General features: G+C 40.6%; 2 protein-coding genes across 4 annotated transcripts in view; one reads left to right on the top strand and one right to left on the bottom strand.

The window, feature by feature from the left end:
• Positions 1 to 4,704, bottom strand: part of GPATCH11 (G-patch domain containing 11) — an 8,310-nt gene extending 3,606 nt beyond the window's left edge. The window contains exons 1-7 of one of the 3 annotated variants that reach the window (XM_079332531.1): positions 4,387 to 4,704; positions 4,069 to 4,295; positions 3,197 to 3,238; positions 2,997 to 3,117; positions 2,202 to 2,292; positions 943 to 1,047; positions 81 to 162 (exon numbers count right to left, since the gene is read on the bottom strand). In XM_079332531.1, coding sequence (XP_079188657.1) covers positions 81 to 162; positions 943 to 1,047; positions 2,202 to 2,292; positions 2,997 to 3,117; positions 3,197 to 3,238; positions 4,069 to 4,295; positions 4,387 to 4,427 — 709 coding nt within the window. In that variant the 5' untranslated portion in view covers positions 4,428 to 4,704. Of the gene's footprint in view, positions 1 to 80; positions 163 to 942; positions 1,048 to 2,175; positions 2,293 to 2,996; positions 3,118 to 3,196; positions 3,239 to 4,068; positions 4,296 to 4,386 lie in introns of all 3 variants that reach the window. The other 2 variants (XM_079332532.1, XM_079332533.1) reach the window with 2 other exon arrangements.
• A 166-nt stretch (positions 4,705 to 4,870) lies between these two features.
• HEATR5B (HEAT repeat containing 5B) overlaps positions 4,871 to 19,555 on the top strand; it is a 57,352-nt gene continuing 42,667 nt past the window's right edge. Inside the window, exons 1-14 of the mRNA XM_079332351.1 lie at positions 4,871 to 5,188; positions 7,755 to 7,923; positions 8,357 to 8,568; positions 10,096 to 10,204; positions 11,143 to 11,292; positions 11,746 to 11,917; positions 12,296 to 12,453; positions 13,407 to 13,656; positions 15,128 to 15,283; positions 16,578 to 16,828; positions 17,263 to 17,374; positions 18,552 to 18,704; positions 18,993 to 19,092; positions 19,438 to 19,547. Coding sequence (XP_079188477.1) covers positions 7,798 to 7,923; positions 8,357 to 8,568; positions 10,096 to 10,204; positions 11,143 to 11,292; positions 11,746 to 11,917; positions 12,296 to 12,453; positions 13,407 to 13,656; positions 15,128 to 15,283; positions 16,578 to 16,828; positions 17,263 to 17,374; positions 18,552 to 18,704; positions 18,993 to 19,092; positions 19,438 to 19,547 — 2,059 coding nt within the window. The 5' untranslated portion in view covers positions 4,871 to 5,188; positions 7,755 to 7,797. The remainder of the gene's footprint in view (positions 5,189 to 7,754; positions 7,924 to 8,356; positions 8,569 to 10,095; positions 10,205 to 11,142; positions 11,293 to 11,745; positions 11,918 to 12,295; positions 12,454 to 13,406; positions 13,657 to 15,127; positions 15,284 to 16,577; positions 16,829 to 17,262; positions 17,375 to 18,551; positions 18,705 to 18,992; positions 19,093 to 19,437; positions 19,548 to 19,555) is intronic.

A 19,555-nucleotide genomic window follows, 5' to 3' on the forward strand; every position in this document is an offset into this window, starting at 1 on the left:
GAAGCTGCAGTAGGAGAAGCACAAAGGATATATTCTATAGCTGGAGTTCAGCTGCATACAAAAGCTTGGTTCATTCTCACCTTCGTAGGTTGTTCCACACCAAATGCAATAGAAGTGCTCCTCTCTCAAATAGGCTGTCAGGATGTGTAGCTTTTCTGATACCTAGAGATATGTACAGGTATGTGGTGACCTGGGGCTCACATGACATAAACCACTTTGAGCTACTGGTTTGCTAAAATAAAGTGTTTAACCTAATGCTAAGGAAAAGCTACACAAGACTGTAGCTCAGTTAAGACAGAAGTTTGCTACATTTGTAGAATAGTGCACAGGAATTCATGATCTCTGGAAAGTTAATGCCTGTTGTATCCTTCTTTCCAGTTAAGAAAACTGCTCTGAAGAGTGAGAGCTAAAAGTATTACTTAGTTATCTGATTTCATCTGTATGGTAACTCTTGTGGATTTTTTCACACCTAATCTCTGCCAAACACATAAGGCTAACAACAGCTGTGTAATGTAGTTCTTAACAAAATGTATTTCCAATGTCCATCTTGAGATAATCTGTGAAAAATTTTCAGAAATTAATTAGTGACTCTAAACTTCAATCTCAGACATGAGCTGAGGCATCCAAAATTAAAACTCAAAAGCAAATAACTGTGATCTTGCTTATCTCAGCTAAGGCACAAAAATGTTTAGGATTTAATTTCTAGGCTACTTTTTTCAAAGATCAGCCTCAAAACAGGTAAGCAATAAATCAGTGGTTTAATGTTCTATATTTCATCATCTAACTGCTACAGAAGCCACTGCTCTGGGATTATGAAGAGGCCCTTTACCACAGTGTGGGAAACACATATACATACATCCTTTTACATGTATGTGTACATACATACTGTTTCAAGGAATATTAAATTCTGTATGAAACAATTAATTCAGCTGAAGAGCTTACACTTAAGTCTGAGCTCGTGCATTCATCTTCCTTGTCTTCCTCATCCTTTTTGTCTTCCTCTTCAGGTTCTATCCAAAACCAAGTCTCCTTGGGAACATCGATATCCTTAAATAACAAGGGATTTAAATGGAAGTTATCTGTCTTTATAAGTTTTCTTGTAAGATGCTGGATAAATTAATTTCTAGGAAGTGAGCTATTAGCCTTTAAAACTTGCATGTATAGTACAACCAAGAATTACTAAAGCTGTAGCTAAGTAGAGCAGTCCAAAAGAAAGATTATTCACTTTTCTTTTTTAAACAATGGAATGCATGCCAATGCTAGCACCTAGTCCTATTTCATCTGTGCTTGGTATTTGCAGGGCTACATAGCAACATAATCCCACACCAAGCCAGTGAGCAGATACCCTTGTTTATCAATTGAAGACATGCTGCCCCAAGTTCTTTTATCAAGAGATCACAAGGTGCTTCCTAATTCACCTCAAGTAAAGTTAAAGGAAGAAAAGTAAACAAGGATGATCTAAGCTTAATTCAACTGACCTCATTTGAAGCAAACTAAGTAGTATTGAACAGTCTCAGTAGAATTTGTGAGGTGGTATTAACCTCCACCTGGTTAATAGAGGGGAAAAAAAAACTTGAAGTTTTCCAGTGGCAAAAATTCATAGTAGTTCATTGCTACTGCTCATGTTATTCCTTGCAAGTGGAAGGTACTTAGTTTTGTGTGGTTTTTTTAGTTTGTTTTTTTAATGCTACTTTGGTGAATCTGCTGATTCCCTCAATGATGATCCCCTTTCTTGGAGATACCAAAGATCTGCCTGGTCCTGTACAACCTGCTGTAAGTGACTCTGCTTGGGGAGGAAGGCTGAACAAGGTAACTTCCAGAATCCATTCCTAATGTCAGTCACTGTGTGATGATGTTGCTTCCTCACCTGAAGCAAACAGCACCATTAATAAGGATGGCCTGATACTTGCTACTGGAAGATGTGCAAACAGCTCAGAAATAACCACAAGAATGCAGAAGCAAAACCACAAGTCCTCATGTAAGTTACCATAAGGTTGGTGTGCACCTTCAACTATCTGAATGGTACAAACATAAACTTGGAAATATTTTAAGAGGACTGAAGTTTTGCCAAACATCAAGACTTCAAGCTAGTTACTCCACAATTTTAGAGAATTTCTAAGAACTGAGGCACTAAATTGTAGCCTGTATCTCTAACCTCTGTTTCTTCCTTCCAACCCCCCAGAAAACCCTCCAGGTCTCACTTTTTGCATATCTAATTGCTGGCAGGCCCTCTGGCTTTTTCGCAGGTCCCCTTCCATCTTACGTTCTTCTTGCTTGGTTTTGAATCTTATTCTGTTAAGAACAAGCAGAGGTAAATAAGCAGGCAGACACACAGTGACAGATGCATTACAGTCCACAGCTTTACAAGACCCAAAAATCTAAGTTACTATTCCTACTAATTTTCTTAGACCTGAACAACATTGAAGTTAAGTCATTCTGACATTGTTTCTGTGGGAGCACACTTGTATTTCTTGGGAATTATACCTTCAAGATACTTTTTTTGACCACACTACACTGTTTCTTCATCAGGTTTTTCTAAGACATAGAAAAGTGGTTCACTAAACATCATCTTTCCTAAGCTTCTCTTCTCCATATATTACAAGCAAATCAGGAGAAAACCAAACAACACAATCTCTAAAACTATACCCCGACTTTTAAAACCGTTGTACCAACATTGCTCAGTGATATCTGTGGACTTCATATGTCAAAGTACATGTTTCTCAAATTTACAAAGCTGCATATGACCTGGGATAAGTCATATGTATACTGTCTGCATTATTAACAGTTGCAAAGCTAAATGGTGAAGCACATGCTTTTAGCATTGCAGTGTTATATGCTTTTGCTTTAGAACTGAGAAACAATTATCCTCTAACTCTCACCTTTCATTCAAAACATTAAAAAATAGTAGCACATTAAAAGAATAACCAAAAAAAAAAAAAAGCACAAAAAGAAGTGCTATTTAGACAATGCTTGGAATATCATTTGTATGACTTTACCTGAACTGATCTGCAGCTTGCTCATTTGCCTGTTTTTTCATATGGAGTTTTTGTCTATAGCTTTCCAGTTTTTCTTCAGCTTTTCGCTTTTTTAATTCTTCATGACCCAGCCCACTTCTGCCTATGTAAGTTCAAAAGACGAATGTAAGCAGTTGAGAGGCTCTGATATCCAACTAAATAAATCAGGAAGCACCACAAACCTGTTTTTATGTTCAGAGGAATAGGTTCAACAATGCCTTCTCCTGTGAGAGAAAAAAATAAGGCAATTTAAAAAATGGAATTTTTATCAAACAATTATTTGTGCAGTATATTCAAGTTGGCAAGCTGCTTTTGCCATAAATTTGCTATAAATTTTTTGGTTGGAAGTTGAAAACTTCCCAATTGATATACATTTAGTGCACTACAAATGACACAGCTGTACTGGAAACTCCCTCTCATTTATGGCTTGTCTGCTGGAATCCTATGGATCTTTTTCATGACAGGACCAAACTGAAATAAAAGGTGTCAACATGACAGGTGTAACATGCCTATGATGAAGGTTATCACATTCTGGAGCATTTTCATTTGGCAATCTCACAACAACGATGAAGAATAAAAAGCATTTGTCTGAGTCAGTCATTGTGATTGTCTGCCAGAGACACTGAACTGGCACAGCAGTTATTGATTCCTTGTTTTACTGATTCTACTTCATCTATTAAGGCTTCGTAAGGGTAAACCAGTATGCACTGTTTATTTTTCAAAAGGGTCTGATGTTTTTTTGAACACTATTAGCTTTGCAAAACCATGAAAACATCCTTAATGCAACTCCTGTAGGTATGCACATATGCAAGTGCATTTATTGAGCTGCCAGTGCTGATCTTCCCTTGCATCCAATAGCCTGTACTATTTTTACTTCAGTTGTAGGGATTTGCTCTCTTATTTTCTTTTGTCACAGCATCTTCACAGTTTTGCAATGCTATGGCTCTTCAAGAGGCACTTATTGACCGATCAACAATGAAGTGACAGCTGCATCTGTAAAATATTTAGGTATAGCTGAATACAGACACACACGTCCCAAGAGTGACAAACTTACCACTTTTGCCAAGGGCCTGGCCGCTCTTGTAGCCCATCTTCTGCAGCAAAGCAAAGCCTTTGTTCTCGTTGCCCAATGCACTTTTCAGTACCAAGTCACGTCTCTCTTTTTCTTCTTCTTTTATGCTTTTTTGTCTGTTCTTCTCATTGGCTTCTTTTTGCTTTTCTTCTTTCTGAATAGCTTCCTTCACTCGCCTCACCATGGGCAAGCCCGGCCTTACATCCTGCCTGCGAGTAATTCCAGCAAACATTTTTTGCATTTTTTTAAGGGTTTGCAATCACTTAGGAGGGGTGAAAAAAAAGAGAACTGCCTACTTACTTAATAAATAAATCAGACATATAGTCTTCTTCTTCCTCCATGCTTAACACGCCTCTATTGCGACGCCTCGACTGTAGACACCATCAGTGCGCGTCAGCGAGCATTTTATTTCTCCGCGCGTTCCCTGCGACGGGGCACGGAGGAGTCGAGGGACGAAAACACCTGAACCCGCCGGGCTGGGCTGCCCCGGGACACCCGCGCCCTGCTCCAAGCCGACCACCGGCAGCCCCGCCGAGCGGCGGCCAGCCCCCAGGAGCGGGGAGAGCCGCGGGAGCCCCGCCGAGCGGCGGCCAGGCCCCGGGAGCGGGGAGAGCCGCGGGAGCCCCGCCGAGCGGCGGCCAGCCCCCGGGAGCGGGGAGAGCCGCGGGAGCCCCGCCGAGCGGCGGCCAGCCCCCGGGAGCGGGGAGAGCCGCGGGAGCGCGGACAGCGGCAGGAGCTGCCCGGGAACCGCGCCCGCCCCAGCCCGGCCCGGTCGCACCGCGGCGCCTGCGCGGGCCGCCCCCGCCCGCCGGCGCCTGCGCCTCGCCCGCTTCCTGCTGCGCGGCCGCGCTGTCTCCGCGCTACCGGGCTGCGGCGGGGCCGGGCTGGGGGCAGAGCCGCTCGTGTCCTCCCTCAACGCCCCTGCACACCCGCCGCACCTGGGCGCGGCGGGGCTGAAGCGGCAGAGCCCGCCGGTGATGGTGCCGCGGCCGGGGGCGAGCTTGGCACAGCGCGCCCACGCCTGTCCGTGACCGTGACCGGCCCCGGGGCCGCGGCTGGTGCAGACGGAGCTGGCGGGACGCGGCCGCCGCACGGGAGGAGCGTAAGTGACCGTGAGCGGCCCGGCCCGGGGCAGGGTCTGCGCTTCCTGCGGGTTGGCGGCGTGCGGGGTCGGTGTGCGGGGCTGGGTGTGCGGGGCTGGCTCGGTGTGCGGGGCTGGGTGTGCGGGGGTCGCTCGGTGTGCGGGGCTGGGTGTGCGGGGGTCGCTCGGTGTGCGGGGCTGGGTGTGCGGGGGTCGCTCGGTGTGCGGGGCTGGGTGTGCGGGGGTCGCTCGGTGTGCGGGGCTCGGGTCCCTCAGCATCGCTCCCTCGGCCTCGTCTCCTCGGTGGCATTGCCGGGGCATCGTTCGCTGGCGGCCGGCGCTGCACCGCGGCAGTGCCTCCTCCTAAGGGGCTTTCGGAATGGTGCTACAGCTCATTAAAGTCGCCCATGCAGGTAGAGGGACCCAGGCGTGAAAAGCTTTTCACCTGATGGAGTCTTTCAGGAGTGTGTGACTTGCCTAACTTGCCTGTTTCTCGGCTTTGTCACTCCCCTGAAGTGCACGCGTGATGAAGTACAAATAATTGATTTAGGCATAGAAAAACAGCTGTGGAATAGAAAGGAATTTTAATACATCTGAACGTTTCTTATCTGTGCAATGCTCCAACATACCTCACTGGCTGCTGGTTGGCTTTGATCGGCTTTGGCCCTGCATCCTGTGGGGGATCACAGTGAATTTTATTTCATTCTTGTAACATGCACAACAAGACCATGTCCTTACCAGGATCGGTAGAACTCAGTTTTTCACTGCTTTTCACTGGTTTTTGGAGCAAACCTTTGGCCAGTGTAAGTGAGCTTTGGATTGTCTACGTGAGTGGCTCTGCCTTTGACTCTTCAGCTAGCTGGATATTTGTGTCTGATGCCTTGTGCTTCAGCAGCACATCTGAATGGATGTACAGGTCTGGTTGCTTAGAGCTTGTGTCCCTGCATTTTGGATGAAGCCATACGGGAATGTGGGGATGGTGCATAAGGTGTCCAAGGCTCTTATGGCTGGAGACAAATTAAACCTTTTTTTGTGGGGACGAAAATGAATAATGAGCTGTGCTGTCCAACCGTTCTTATGGTACTTATGTGCTGTGTGGGTGTGACAAGCAGTGCAGATCTCTGGGATGATATCCAAAGAATCACAGTGCCATCATTCATTGCGTCTCTGCTCTCAAGTAAAGGTGTCTTGAGGTGATGTGTCAGAGTTAGTGACTGGCAATGCCTTCTCAGTTTTTATAAATGTAAAGAAAAATCGAAAAAAACCCGACAGAAAATGTCTGGAGGAGTTAGGGAGGGCTGTGTGTGCTTCCTTGTGTGGCTCTTCCACCTTTGCTGGAACTCTCTGCAGTGAAAAATAAGCAAAATGCTGAAGTGCAGGGAGCAGCCTTAGCATTGAAGAGATTGTGATGCTTTAGTTTGATCAGGACCAAATCATTAAGGTGAAATTAGAACTAATACAGTAGTAATACATCACCTTACTAGGATCTCATTTGAGGACTGTTTAAAAAAATCAATTTAAGTCACTTCATTTGACTTTTAAGAATTTTTTGAGTTTGACCATGGATGAGGAAGCAGCTGTGAGCTCTTGAGAGCACAAGTGGAGCTGTGCAGCTGTCAAAAGATGATGTCTGTTGAAAGCTGATGTGTTACATAATACCCTGTAGTTGTGTTGCTTTCTCTGAGATCCTAGTTTCAGCATCACTGTGTTCAGGTTTTGGGGTTGGGTTGCTTTTTTGCTTTTTGGGTTTCTTTTTGCTGGAGGTGATTGATTTAATGTTGTGATTTTAGGTAAATTTTGTGGGGTTTTTTTTTCTTCTGTCAGCTCTGCATCGAATAGCTACATGTTTTTTCAGCTGGTTTGCTAAGATGAAGTTGGCAGAGTGTTTGCTTACACTGAGTGTGCTTCTGGTAGTGCTTTGATGCCAGCCCTCATTGACTGAGCAGAATCACCAGTGTTCCATCTGCAGAATCTTGCCTGCTGGGAGACCTGCAGTAGTTTGTAGGCTGCTGCTTGTGTCCCAGGCTGTCACCCCTAAGGCTTGCTGGATTTCAGGGAGCTTATTGTCCAGCACTTAAAGCAAGGCTACTGGGATCTGGGAAATCTTAGGTCAGTGGTGCCAAATCCTATCACTGTTCCTGCATCTCTCAAACTTGAATTGTCTGGAAATTCCTCCTTGTGGTGGGCTCATCTCAGCTCGTCTGTTGAAGGCTATTGAGAAGGGGACCAGGTTAATGTCCTGGCTTTTGGAGTGTGCTCAAGGGTCTTGACTTGCAACAATCTTTTTTTTCTTTCATGTAAGTGGAGACAGTGAGATGATTCCTTTACCTTCTTTAAACAGGGACTTTGGTATGTTTTTCTTGTTTGGGAGTTGATACCCTGGAATTGCCTGTAGGTGCTCTTTTTACAATGAACACCTCCTTTCCCTGAAATACTAATGAATGGACTCAGTTTGTAAATATGTGAGTAGCTTTTATGTGGGACTATAGCTAAAGCAAGTCTAAGCAAGCTGAATATTTTCATTTGATTTTCAAAGCTTTGTACTGATGTACTGTACTTTATACTAATATTTGCATTTTTATTTTAGTGTTTCTACACAACTTTGCAATAAAATTGGAATTTGACCCATTATGGAGCTGGCTCATAGTTTGTTACTGAACGAGGAAGCATTAGCTCAAATCACAGAAGCAAAGAGACCAGTTTTTATCTTTGAATGGTTGAGATTTTTGGATAAAGTGCTGGTAGCTGCCAACAAGGTAATTTAATGGGCTTCCTCCCCACCCCTTCTTTCTAAAGAAACTTTATTTTAAAATACATTGGTATTAATTTCATGCCAGAGAAAGTTAACAGGTAATGGCCAGATGGTACCTGTATGGTTCCAGCTTCAGCCTGAAGAGTCTCTGTGCTGATTTGTAGATTTTAAGTGTTTAGTTGTAGGCAGTCAATGTGGGCAGCTAGTAAATGTTTTGAAACAGTAAAAATTAAATAGGACAGCAGCTAGTTCTGAGCATTTAGCATCAGTCTTTGCTGTTGTTGAATGTATCTCATATCTCTCTGAGACAAGCAATTTGCTGAGGTACATACAGTTGGCAGTGGTATAAGGGTTACTTGCATTTCTTGTAGATTTTTCTGGGTGTTAGAAGCAATGCAGAGGATTTAACTACTTATTTATTTTTGGTCTGTTAACAGACAGATGTCAAGGAAAAACAGAAGAAACTTGTAGAACAGCTTACAGGACTCATCAGCAGTTCCCCTGGGCCACCCACACGGAAGCTGCTTGCAAAAAATCTCGCTGCTCTCTACAGCATTGGAGACACTTTCACTGTTTTTCAGACACTTGACAAGTGCAACGACATCATCAAGAGCAAAGATGATACTGCAGCCTACCTGCCCACAAAATTGTATGTTTTGGGGAAAGGGGAATGATTTTTAAGCCAAGTGGTCCTGGATATTAAAGAAGAAGCTGCCTATATATGTGCACACTATGTTTACTTGTATTTGGTGCTTGTTTGGAACTACCTATGCTTGATGTAGATAGCAGAGAGAAGTACTAGATTGAGATTGTGCAGGGCAGGACTCAAAGGTGACACATGCATGTCTATGTGAAAGTGAAATGGTTTTCTCTAGGCAAAGTACTGTGTTATGACTCTTCACCTGCTTATGGCATGGAGAGGATAACAGTTAATGAAGGCATACCACCAGTGGGATTACTGCTGATTGTGCTCCCTTTAAGGTACCCCATTAAAGGTGGAACCTGCTGATTGTCAAACCAGAGTGTAATCTGTGCCTGGAGAATTGTAACCAAATAATCAAGTTTCTTTCCCCGTGAAATGTTGCCTTTTCTATTCCCCTGCCATGCTAAGCTGCACAGGTCTCTCAAGCAGAGTCTCTGCATATGGAAATGTGTGATCCAGTTTGTCTTTAGTCATAGGAGCAGTTCTATTGGTAGGAATTTGGTTAAATGCCACTAACAACTTCCACTGAAACTATTTTTGGCACTTTCCCATGTACTGCTTCATATGTTCATGGTGTCTAATGAACTCAAATTTGGTCTTGTCTTCAGACATTATGACAACAATAGGACTTGACAATAAAATCTGAAATAGTCTGTTAAAAAAAAAAATGTTTGGGCAGGCACCGTCATCTTATTTCTAGCTCTTGCAACTGTGTGAGGAACTTTTATAAGTGGAAGTGTTTTCTACTATAATATGCTCTGAGATTTGTGCTACCAAGTCATAGTCCAGAAGGTTTTTTTAATGGACACATGCCCATTCAGGGGGAGGCTATAAGGAGTTTGGGACAAAACTTTGCTAAAAACTATTTAGCTAGTAATTACAGATTTTTATACAGAGGCCCCATTCCTTTGTGATTAAAAAGTTCATGTTTTCAGGAGCTGGTTCTGTGAGTGTCCTGGAACAGTTTGTGTATATAACTGTGATGTGGTGATAGCTAAATACTCCTAATCTTAAATGGCAGAGCAAGAAAAACATGCAAAAAACTGTTTACAGATCCAGAGCTTTTAAAGTGCTTGCAAATTTTCTTGTGTTATGTAATAATTTCTGTATTTTAAGTTCTTAGTCTTGAAAAAACCCCATAATTCAGTATCTCTAAAAATGTGTCAGGATACATGACAGTCTATCATTCAGCCTATCTTGTTTTCTCCAGGATTTTTCACTCTATGTGTAGATCCTGTAGTAATACCCTTTCAAATATATTTGTTTTCTTAAAAGCTGGTAACTTTCTGTTGCTTTTTTTGGTAAGAAAAAAAAAATATTTAAATGGCCTGTGTTAAACAGCCAGTACAAGTAGTGGCCAGCAGTGGATTTTTATTCATCAATGATGATGTGAACATACATTTCTATTTAACTATTTGTTTTCATGTGGATGATGCATTAATATGTGTACTCTTTTTCTGTGTTTTCTCATAGGGCTGCTGTGGCATGTGTTGGAGCATTTTATGAAAAAATGGGCAGAATGCTGGGTAGTTCTTTTCCAGAAACTGTGAATAATCTGTTAAAGTCTCTGAAAAGTGCAGAGGTGAGTTTCAGTTTATTATATGGTTTTAATTTGATTTTAAACTGAAACCTACTTCCTCCAGAGGTATTTGCCAAATTGCCTAGTTTGTTTTTCTTCTGCACTGAAGGATGCAAATCGCTTACCTAGCTAGTTTCAAGTCTACTGGAGAAAGTTTAGACTTTATCATATGAGGATTGTAATAGTTGCTTCCTAGTAGCATCAGTAACTATAATTCAGAAATGATTGTATCTGTAATTTCTGATTACTGTGTTGGGATTTTTGCCCATGTACTCTGAATAAACATTCCGTTGTTAAAAACAAATAAGGAATACTTAAATTTTGCAGGGAAGTTGTTACTCTGTATGTGAGCAGAATACATTGTGCCCTGAAAAGAGAGTGTGTCATAATATTGAGAGAATGTATCCTGAACTGTCAGTTGGTCTGATTTTATGCAAATAGCTCTGTTGGAACAAGCTGAAATACTGACTGTGTGATCTTGTGGTGGAAGCTGTTTCCTTCAGCTGTGTTGTTGTACCTGTGTGATTATTTATTTATTTGTTTTTGTGCATCTGTGTGCTCTCAGACTATAAGTACCTGCCTGTGTGCAGGTGTAGCATGAAGCATTTGGGCTTCCCTTTCTCTCTTATCAGTTGCTTTTTCTTTTTTTCCCAAGTCTGCAGTTGATAAATAGTGGGGCAGTGCAGAAGCATTTTACCTAGAGCCAGTTTGTTGGATTGCCTGGGCTGGATTTATGTGACATCTGAGGGATTTTTAAGTGAAACTGTGTATGGTGTTTACTTCTATTTAAAATCAGCTGCATATCAATTATCTATGCCTTCATTTTCAGTGTTTGGGAAAACATTCCTGCATAGAAGCAGGAATATGCAAAAGCATATACCTGGTTCTTAGTGTAACTGCTGTGTCCACATTTTTGCCTAAATGTTTTTGTGTGTGTGCAGTCTCAGGGCCGCAGTGAAATCCTGATGAGTTTGCAGAAAGTTCTCAATGGCCTTGGAGGAGCAGCAGCTTCTTGTCACCGTGATATTTATAAGAATGCCCGGTCTCTGCTGACAGACAGATCCATGGCTGTGCGGTGTGCAGTGGCTAAGGTGGGTCTGCTCACCAGTCACAGAAATTCTTGTGCTCTGAGTACCTGAAGCTGAGCTGGTACCTCTGTTTAGAAAGGGAAATTTGATAATTAGTTGTACAAGGTAGGTCCTTACCAGTTTACACTGCAGGCTCGGACATTTGACTTATTTCACAGGTAAAAAAATATGGGATAGAATATGTTATTTGTGAGCCTCAGTCGAGAGGTTTTTGGTAACATGGTTCTTGTGTTGAGCTTTCTTTTAATTTTTTCATTTATGTATTAACCTCTTCCATTACTCTTCTGATTGTTTACTCAGCTAAGACAGTTGGCATATGGTAGAGTGTGTGTAAATTAATTATTGAAACTTTCATGTTAAAATACTTCCTGCATAAACCTGACTATTGCAGTCTGATACATAGATAAAATGTAAGAATGGTCTCCTGGTGCTTAGGGAATCTGTTTTTTGCTACAGTGTCTGCTGGAACTACAGAATGAAGCAGTGTTTATGTGGACAGCTGAACTAGAGAACGTTGCAACATTGTGCTTTAAAGCTCTGGAAAACTCAAACTATGGTGTGCGGGTTGCAGTGTCAAAGCTTTTGGGGACAGTCATGGCTACAGCTCTGATACCAAAACAAGCAACAGGTATGAGCCCTTCTGGATTCCATGTCTACACTGGCAGACTTAGCTGAACCTTCAGTACCATGTTACATGACAGTCCTGCATGACACATTGTTGTTCCTGTAGATGGAAGCTGGTAGATGGATTGTTTGTTTTTACAAACAATAAGCTAGAAAAAGTGCAGAATCTCTGTTGTAATCATACAAAGAAAAGACAGAGCAAACTATCAAAAATCTCTTGGGAAAAGTGGCTTATTATTTCTTAAGCAAAAAATTTTTTATCTGAAATATTGATTAGATTTGTTTTTGCAAGACAGTTTTGAATTAATAAGTGAGGCTTCAAGATCATCGCTTATGTTGGTTGGAATTTTCAGAACAAATGCTTACTTTTCTTTTTCAAAAGTGATGCGGCAAAATGTGAAGAGAGCCACTCTTGAGGAGGTCTTGGAGCTCATGGCCACAGGATTTCTGCGAGGGGGATCTGGTTTCCTGAAGAGTGGTGGAGAGATGTTAAAAGTAGGAGGATCTGTCAATAGGGAAGTGCGAGTTGGCGTTACCCAGGTTTGTAATTTTTTCAGTGAAGTAAAATTTGTACAGAATTGTAACCCTTCTAGTAGGAAAAATTTCTGTTCTGTGTAAGTTAATTTACAGGTCTAATTTGGCTCTTCTCTTTTGTGAGATGTACATGAGGTATCATTCACCTATCTGATTATTGATACACAGTAACAATAGATCAAAATATGAGTTAAGGAAAACTTACTCATCAGTGTATATTAAGTGAGATTAATTTGCAAAAATATTTGAAAACTTAGTAAGTAATATATTTTAATTCCTTTTGAAAATTTCTTTTCTTTTTAGCGTGGATGTTCTGTTACCCTTTTGTGGCTCCTTTCTCAGCTGCAGCTCAGATTACTTAAACTACATTTCTTCTTTTCATGTATCTCTCATGAGTAGGTGAAATCTGATGAATGTGGAAGCTCCTCTTGTCTGAGAGAGAAGGGTAGTGGCAGCATCCCTTCAAATTCATACATTCTCACTCTGACGTCTATTTCAATATGCTACAATAACTTCCCAGGATCCAGATTCTTTGATCATAGGTTATTTTGTGAAATCCTCTATTTTTTTCGCAGCCTTTTCCAAGTGAACTTTGTGAATATGCCAGGTTTTCATTGTGAATTGGAACACGATGTTGCTGCTTTTATTTGCATGGTGTTCTTAACTTTTTTTGGAAAGAGGCACATTTAAAGCAATTATCTGGGTTTTATTTGCTGTCATTCAAAGGGTATTTTATGCATCACAGTGTAGGGGCTACTCTTGGCACTGGAGAAAACTGAGTTTCAGCAGCAAAGACATGGATACTGAATTGGTTCATGCTGAGTAACCTCATTAGGTTAGAGTTGCTTATTGCTAACTGGTGTTGCTGCTATTGTGCATTATGCTGGAGTCTGGCTGCAGTTTCACATAGATTTTGTTTGTGTTTTAATTGGGTTGCTGTGTGACTTGTGGATTTGCAGGCCTACGTTGTCTTTGTTACAACACTGGGAGGGCAGTGGCTGGAGCGCAACTTTGCTACGTTCCTGTCCCATGTGCTCGATCTGGTGTCCCATCCTCGTGCAACTCAGACCCACGTGGAGGCTGTTTACTCTCGAAGATGTGTGTCCTTTATCCTGAGAGCAACTGTGGGCAGCTTGCTGGGGGAGAAAGCACAGATTGCAGCTGCCAAAGAAATATGTCAAGCCATTGGTAAACAAATGAAGGCAGTGGGTGAGAACCATTTTTCTTCATTCAAGCCCAATTGAAAGTTACTGTCATTTTACTGAGGCAGCCATTTTTCAGCTTTCTTCTACTTTGAGGAGTAATTTTGTTCTTATGTGAAATGATAGTTCATCTCCTTTCTGTTTCAAATGTTCAGAGGTTGAGTTCTGCTTCGAAAGTGATTGTGTGACTCTGGCTTGTTATCCCAGATAGCAAATGCATTGTCAAAAGACTAGAATGGAAGCTGAGAAGAAAACAATGCATTGACCATCTGTCCTGTAGGTCAAGATCTTGTAGGTCCTTGTGTCTCCCCTGCTAATATCCATTCTAATATCCAATCGGATTTTGTGATAAAAATGATGTAATCTGAAGAATGTGATCCCTTTGAAAATCTTTGCAGAATATGGAGTCACTAAGAGGGCTAACAAAACTCTCTTGGCATCTGTTTCTTATGAAAGGAATTAGCTCAAGCTGGGTATTTAAAAGTAAATTGGAAATACATATCACTTTATTTATCAAACGTCTTTCTTTTCTGCTGCTATCTAATTTGAGTTAAAAACACTGTTCAATATATGGAAATGAGATTGATTTAGAAACTTCTGCAGGTTCTTCTTGTAACTATTTTTTGATGGGGTAGGCATGGAACTTTAAAAGATTTCTCATTACCATAAGTACTACTTCCAGGAAAACATGTCTGTTGAAAATGCTTTTTCTGAGAGGGAACAGTTGCAGAAAATACTCTTCCACCTTGTTAGTGTTGCAGGAAATTCTATTGTATATATGGATGGTTTTAAGGACTTAGATTTTTTTGAGGATTTCTCATGAATGTGATGAAAAATGGGAAGGGTTTTTATTTGATAATAATTGCTTCCCTTTGTATACAATAGACCATTTCCTAATTTTTTTCTGTAGTAGATACACAAACATTAAGCTGGTACTGAAGTCCCTTTTTGAAGAGATAATTTCTGCTTCTGGAATATTTTGTAGGAGAACATACTGTGGGATTAAGGAACTCAATTGGATAACACTGAGACGATTAGGAATTGTAATTAATTATTTACTAAAGGTCTCTTTTTTAGTTTCACTGAACATGTATGCATGCAAATTTGATGCAGAGCTGAGATATGTCAAGATTGTATATTTTGTTCCTGCATGTAGATATACACATACAGCATATGTGTTTTGTATAAGTATTTTTACTGTGTTACACTGTTTCATCCTACCTCTTAGTGCTTTGCTGTCCACAGTAATTGCTGGGCATCTGTTTTTTATGGTCTTTGGACAACTGGGTTTGTCTGATAGCTGTAAAACTCCTTCCTGCAGAATGTGTTCATTTTTTTAGTTCTCACTATGACCAGACTTGTGATTTTGTTTTGATGTAGGATTGATGTCAGAATGAAACTGTCACTTTCTCTTCTTTGAATGTTTGGTGGGATTCAAATGGTAGTTAAGCAAGACACTCTTGTTTTCTTTTCTGCAGAAGCAGTAGTAAATGATGCTAACAGTGAAAATAAATCAGGAGCTGCTGATGTAGCTGCAAGCCAGCATGTAATGGTGTGTGCCCTCCAGGAACTGGGGAGTCTGGTTCAGAGTCTGAATGCCACTGCATCTCCTCTTATTCAAGAACCCTCTATTGGTATGCATATACATGGAAATAGATTAAGTGAGGCATTTGAGCAATGAATATGAAATGTCATGAAATCATAGTCATAGTTAAATAATAAGTGAATAATGAAAAAAATAAATCTATGAAATTGGTACTTCCTATAGTCTCCAGCATCTCTTGTTCAGCTCCTTGTGTCTAGTACCCTAACTTTAGTTCAAGTTTGACCAAATATTAAACAGCTAATTTGATTGGAGTCTGTCTGAAGCTCTTTCTAAGGGTGAGCGAAGTGGCAATTTTTGGCATTAGTTTGTTTACAATAAGGCTTTTATAGGAAGTAAATACATAGCATTGTTTTGCTATGTAAGGTCTGAAATATTTGCTCCTGGAAAACTATTGCCTTTAAATACCAAATTTATGTGGGGAGGCAAAAGTATTTTGTTGGGATGAAGCTGTTGGTTGGCCCCTTTACAAGAAGTAGTTCTTTGGCTGAAGTTGACTAGAGTTTGTGTGGGATTTTCTTCCTGTTTTTTTCAATATCTGAATTTGTGGATGCCTATGTTTTTTTCCACTGGAAGTGCAAGCTTCTTTAGACAATTCTTCATATAGATTGTTATCTTGTTGCATATGGCATTCTTCCCTAATTTTATGCCAGTTTTGGAGTAGGGGGTCTGTTCATACTTATTCCTTCTGGCAGCTGTGTCCCATGAGAACAGAGGGGACTGTATCTCATCTGTTAGCTGCTGTGAACTCAGCAGGTAGAAGTTGTTCACTGGCTCCAGAGAAAACGGGCAGCAGTGAGGGCTTTAGTGTAGGAGTTTGCCAAGATTTGGGCTAAAGAAAGTGTTGGTGTGGAGACAAATTGGACTGAAGGGTGCAGTTAGAAAGTGGGACTAGGTAGGCATTTGGAGAGCGTAGAAGGATGTAAACCTGCTGCAGGGGGAACAGCACCATGTCAAAAGCAGGATATAGCAGTCAGTGACATCTACAGCATGTGCTTGGCTACAGTATGAAACAAATCTAAAGATCATTGTTACTGTTGCTGTAGTATTGGTAATCCGTAAAATATTATAGGAATTGGCTCATCCAGTGTCTGTTCTCTTACATAGCACTGCTGGCAAAACCTGCTGGGGAGCTGCATAATGTTAGTAACAGCTACCATCTTTCCTGAAAAGTCAGCAAATTCAAATACTTTAATTCCGACTTTCTTAACTTTCACATTGGTTGTCTGATATTGACTCAGTTTACTTGTCTATATATATTAAAAAGCATATGTGTATTAAAAAGTGCATCATAAGTTAAAGGCTGCAAACTCTCCTTTCTGTAGGTCTGTTGGAGACAGTAACTTCAGTTCTTCTTCATCCCAGCATGGCTGCTCGACTGGCTGCTGCCTGGTGCTTGCGGTGTGTAGCTGTGGCATTGCCCTTTCAGTTGACTCCGTTTTTAGACAGATGTGCAGAAAGACTCAACAACCTGAAGACCTCCCCTGAAGCTGTTAGTGGCTACAGTTTTGCCATGGCTGCTTTGTTAGGTGGTGTGCATCAGTGTCCTCTAGGCATTCCTCATGCCAAAGGAAAGGTGAGATAGTGTTTCATCTGTAAGTGTACTAAAAGATACCTTTTATCTACAAGTAAGAGCTTTGCAAAATGGGTGGCATGCTAATAACTTAATGCATTGTTGAAATAGAGCTTGTGCCTTGTGCAAGGATAGTGGCCAGAGCATGTGCTTTTAGAATCTTGGTTACAATATTTAACAGCTCTTTTCCTCTCTTTCAAATTTGCTGGAGTGAAATTGAAATATTGAAAAATTGCTGAAATAGTTGCTGAAGAGAATATTAATAGGTATGTTATGTAAAACATTAATTAGTATGAAATGTAATCTGCATTCATTCTTTGTGGAAGGTCAATTCAAATGATTTGAGAACATCTTTAGTCTGTAAGAGTGAGCAAGTGGAAGTAGCTTGCAGTGGCTTCATGTATGTTTTTAAGCCCCCTGTTTTGCTGTTGGTGCAGATGGTGGTGAGCATTGCTGAGGATCTGTTACGAACTGCTGCACAGAACAGCAGGCTCTCCTTGCAGCGGACACAAGCTGGGTGGCTTTTGCTTGGAGCACTTATGACTTTAGGTTTGTAAAAATGGTTTGATTTTTTTTTTTCTATTTTAGACCTTGTCCAACACTTCTGATTATCCACTCTGGCAAATTGTCTTTACACATACTGGGCTCATTCTCCAGCACAAGAGTATTTATACAGGGGAAGCAGAGTGTTAGTGCACTTACCTCAGCTACTGTGCTGGGGAGAAGTGAAATATTAGTGCTTATCTAAGCTGAAGTATGGTAGAAGGCATCATACTTAAAAAAAAGATTCTGTCCTGTTTTTAGAAACCCAGCCTTTAGTCATTCTCTGAAAGGGCAAAGTTACCCATACTCTTCCTTCCTTAATACTGTGGTGCAGAAGAAATGGATAGTAAATGAAACCCAGTGAGCATTCCAACAAGTTGCAAATGTGTCTCTAGATAGGCAACAGCACTGACTAGAAGTGTTGTCTGTTTCAAAGCTCTTCAGATTTATTTTAAAAATTCCAGCCTCATGTTCATACCTACCATTACAGAAGTATCACAAGCTGCATTTTGAGAGGCTGTAAGTGTACTCTTGAATTTTGCAGCAGTGTTCTTTTCTGTTTTGTTTTGAGTTTCTTTTGTACTTGAAAATATTATAAAGTTCAGATGCATTTTGCAGTATTTTGATCTTTCATCAAATACCATTTGTGTTTTGTCCCTTTTACCAGTTTATCATCATGATTTTCAAACAGTGTATTCTTATTGTGGTTGTCCTCCAATGTATTTTTAATGTACTTGCACTAGATCTTTTTCAGAAGTTTAAAAAAAATCTTGACTGTTAAACTAGTTTACCTAATTAATAACTTTCAGTTATTTTTCTGTTTATTTTATGGACAGACTAGAGTAGGCTAAAGAACCTGCCTTCAAAATTAATATGAAAAAATTAGAAGTCAGAATAAAAAGATACTACCTACTGTTATGTCATGCCATGGTAAACTGTCTTTTTACTATTTCCTGTTTTAGGACTGATACCCACAAGTATGATGTAATGTATAGTACTTACTTGCCACATTTTCAACCTAGGAAGGAGAAATAATTGCATTTGGTTTTCATTGTTCCAAGTAGGGCAAAAAGACAATAAGACAAATAAGACAAAAGTAGTTTGAAGAGCAGAAATCATCACAGCAGATTTTTCACACTGCAATACACATTTTTATTCTACTGTCATTTTATTTTTTACATAGGTCCTTCTGTTGTCCGGTATCATCTTCCTAAGATGTTGCTGCTATGGCGAAACGTGTTTCCACGTTCTCTGAAGGAGCTGGAAGCAGAGAAGGCAAGAGGAGATTCTTTCACCTGGCAAGTAACACTGGAAGGCCGTGCTGGAGCTCTGTGTGGTAAGAAATTCAGACTTTGAGATTATCTTCAGAGTAAATCAAAACATGATCCCAAGTATTGTAGAGACAACTCCTGTATCTTCCCTTCTTTCTTTGAAAATCAGTAAAATGTGTCAGATTTTCATCAATATGTCTTCTTTTGGCATGCAATTTTATGAACAGATCACACAGTCTTTGAATAAATATTTTAAATTGCTGCTCTTTTGATATTCTCAGAATGTGTGTCCTGTTTATATCTAATATTTTTTTGTTTCAGTGGAAGTTTAATTTAAATTGTTTTGTTATTAGCTATGAGAAGCTTTGTTGCTCACTGCCCTGAGCTCCTTACTGAGGATGTGATCAGGAAGCTGATGACACCCATAGAATGTGCCATGACAATGATGTCACAGTAAGTTGGCAGTTTTTGCTCTTTATTCACTTTTGTCTTTTTGTGGTCATGAAATACTAGAACTCTTTTGGGGTTGGGTTTGGTGGTTTGGTGTCTCTCTGTAATTAAAATAGGACTTTTGAGGAGGTCATGGCACTGATTTATGGCAGCATGTGTTATGGGTTTGTTGGGTTTTTAATAAAAGTTTTCTCTATACAATTACTTCTGAAAATGTATTGTCAATAAAGTAATGTTGTTTAGAGTAGTCCTCTGAACACTGTTTTCTTGCCTTGCCTAGAATTTGAAAAAAAATCTGAAAATACTCTTTCTGTAACTGGTTTCTCCTTGTAATTTTTAATTCTATAGCATTCCATCAGTAATTAAAGCCCATGGAGCTCATCTCAAAGCCAGTGCAGCTATGGTTCGTTTAAGACTTTATGATATATTGGCTTTATTGCCTCCGAAGACATATGAAGGTACATAC

This window comes from Erithacus rubecula (assembly GCF_903797595.1).
Source record: "Erithacus rubecula genome assembly, chromosome: 2".
NCBI classification, from domain to species: Eukaryota; Metazoa; Chordata; class Aves; order Passeriformes; family Muscicapidae; genus Erithacus; species Erithacus rubecula.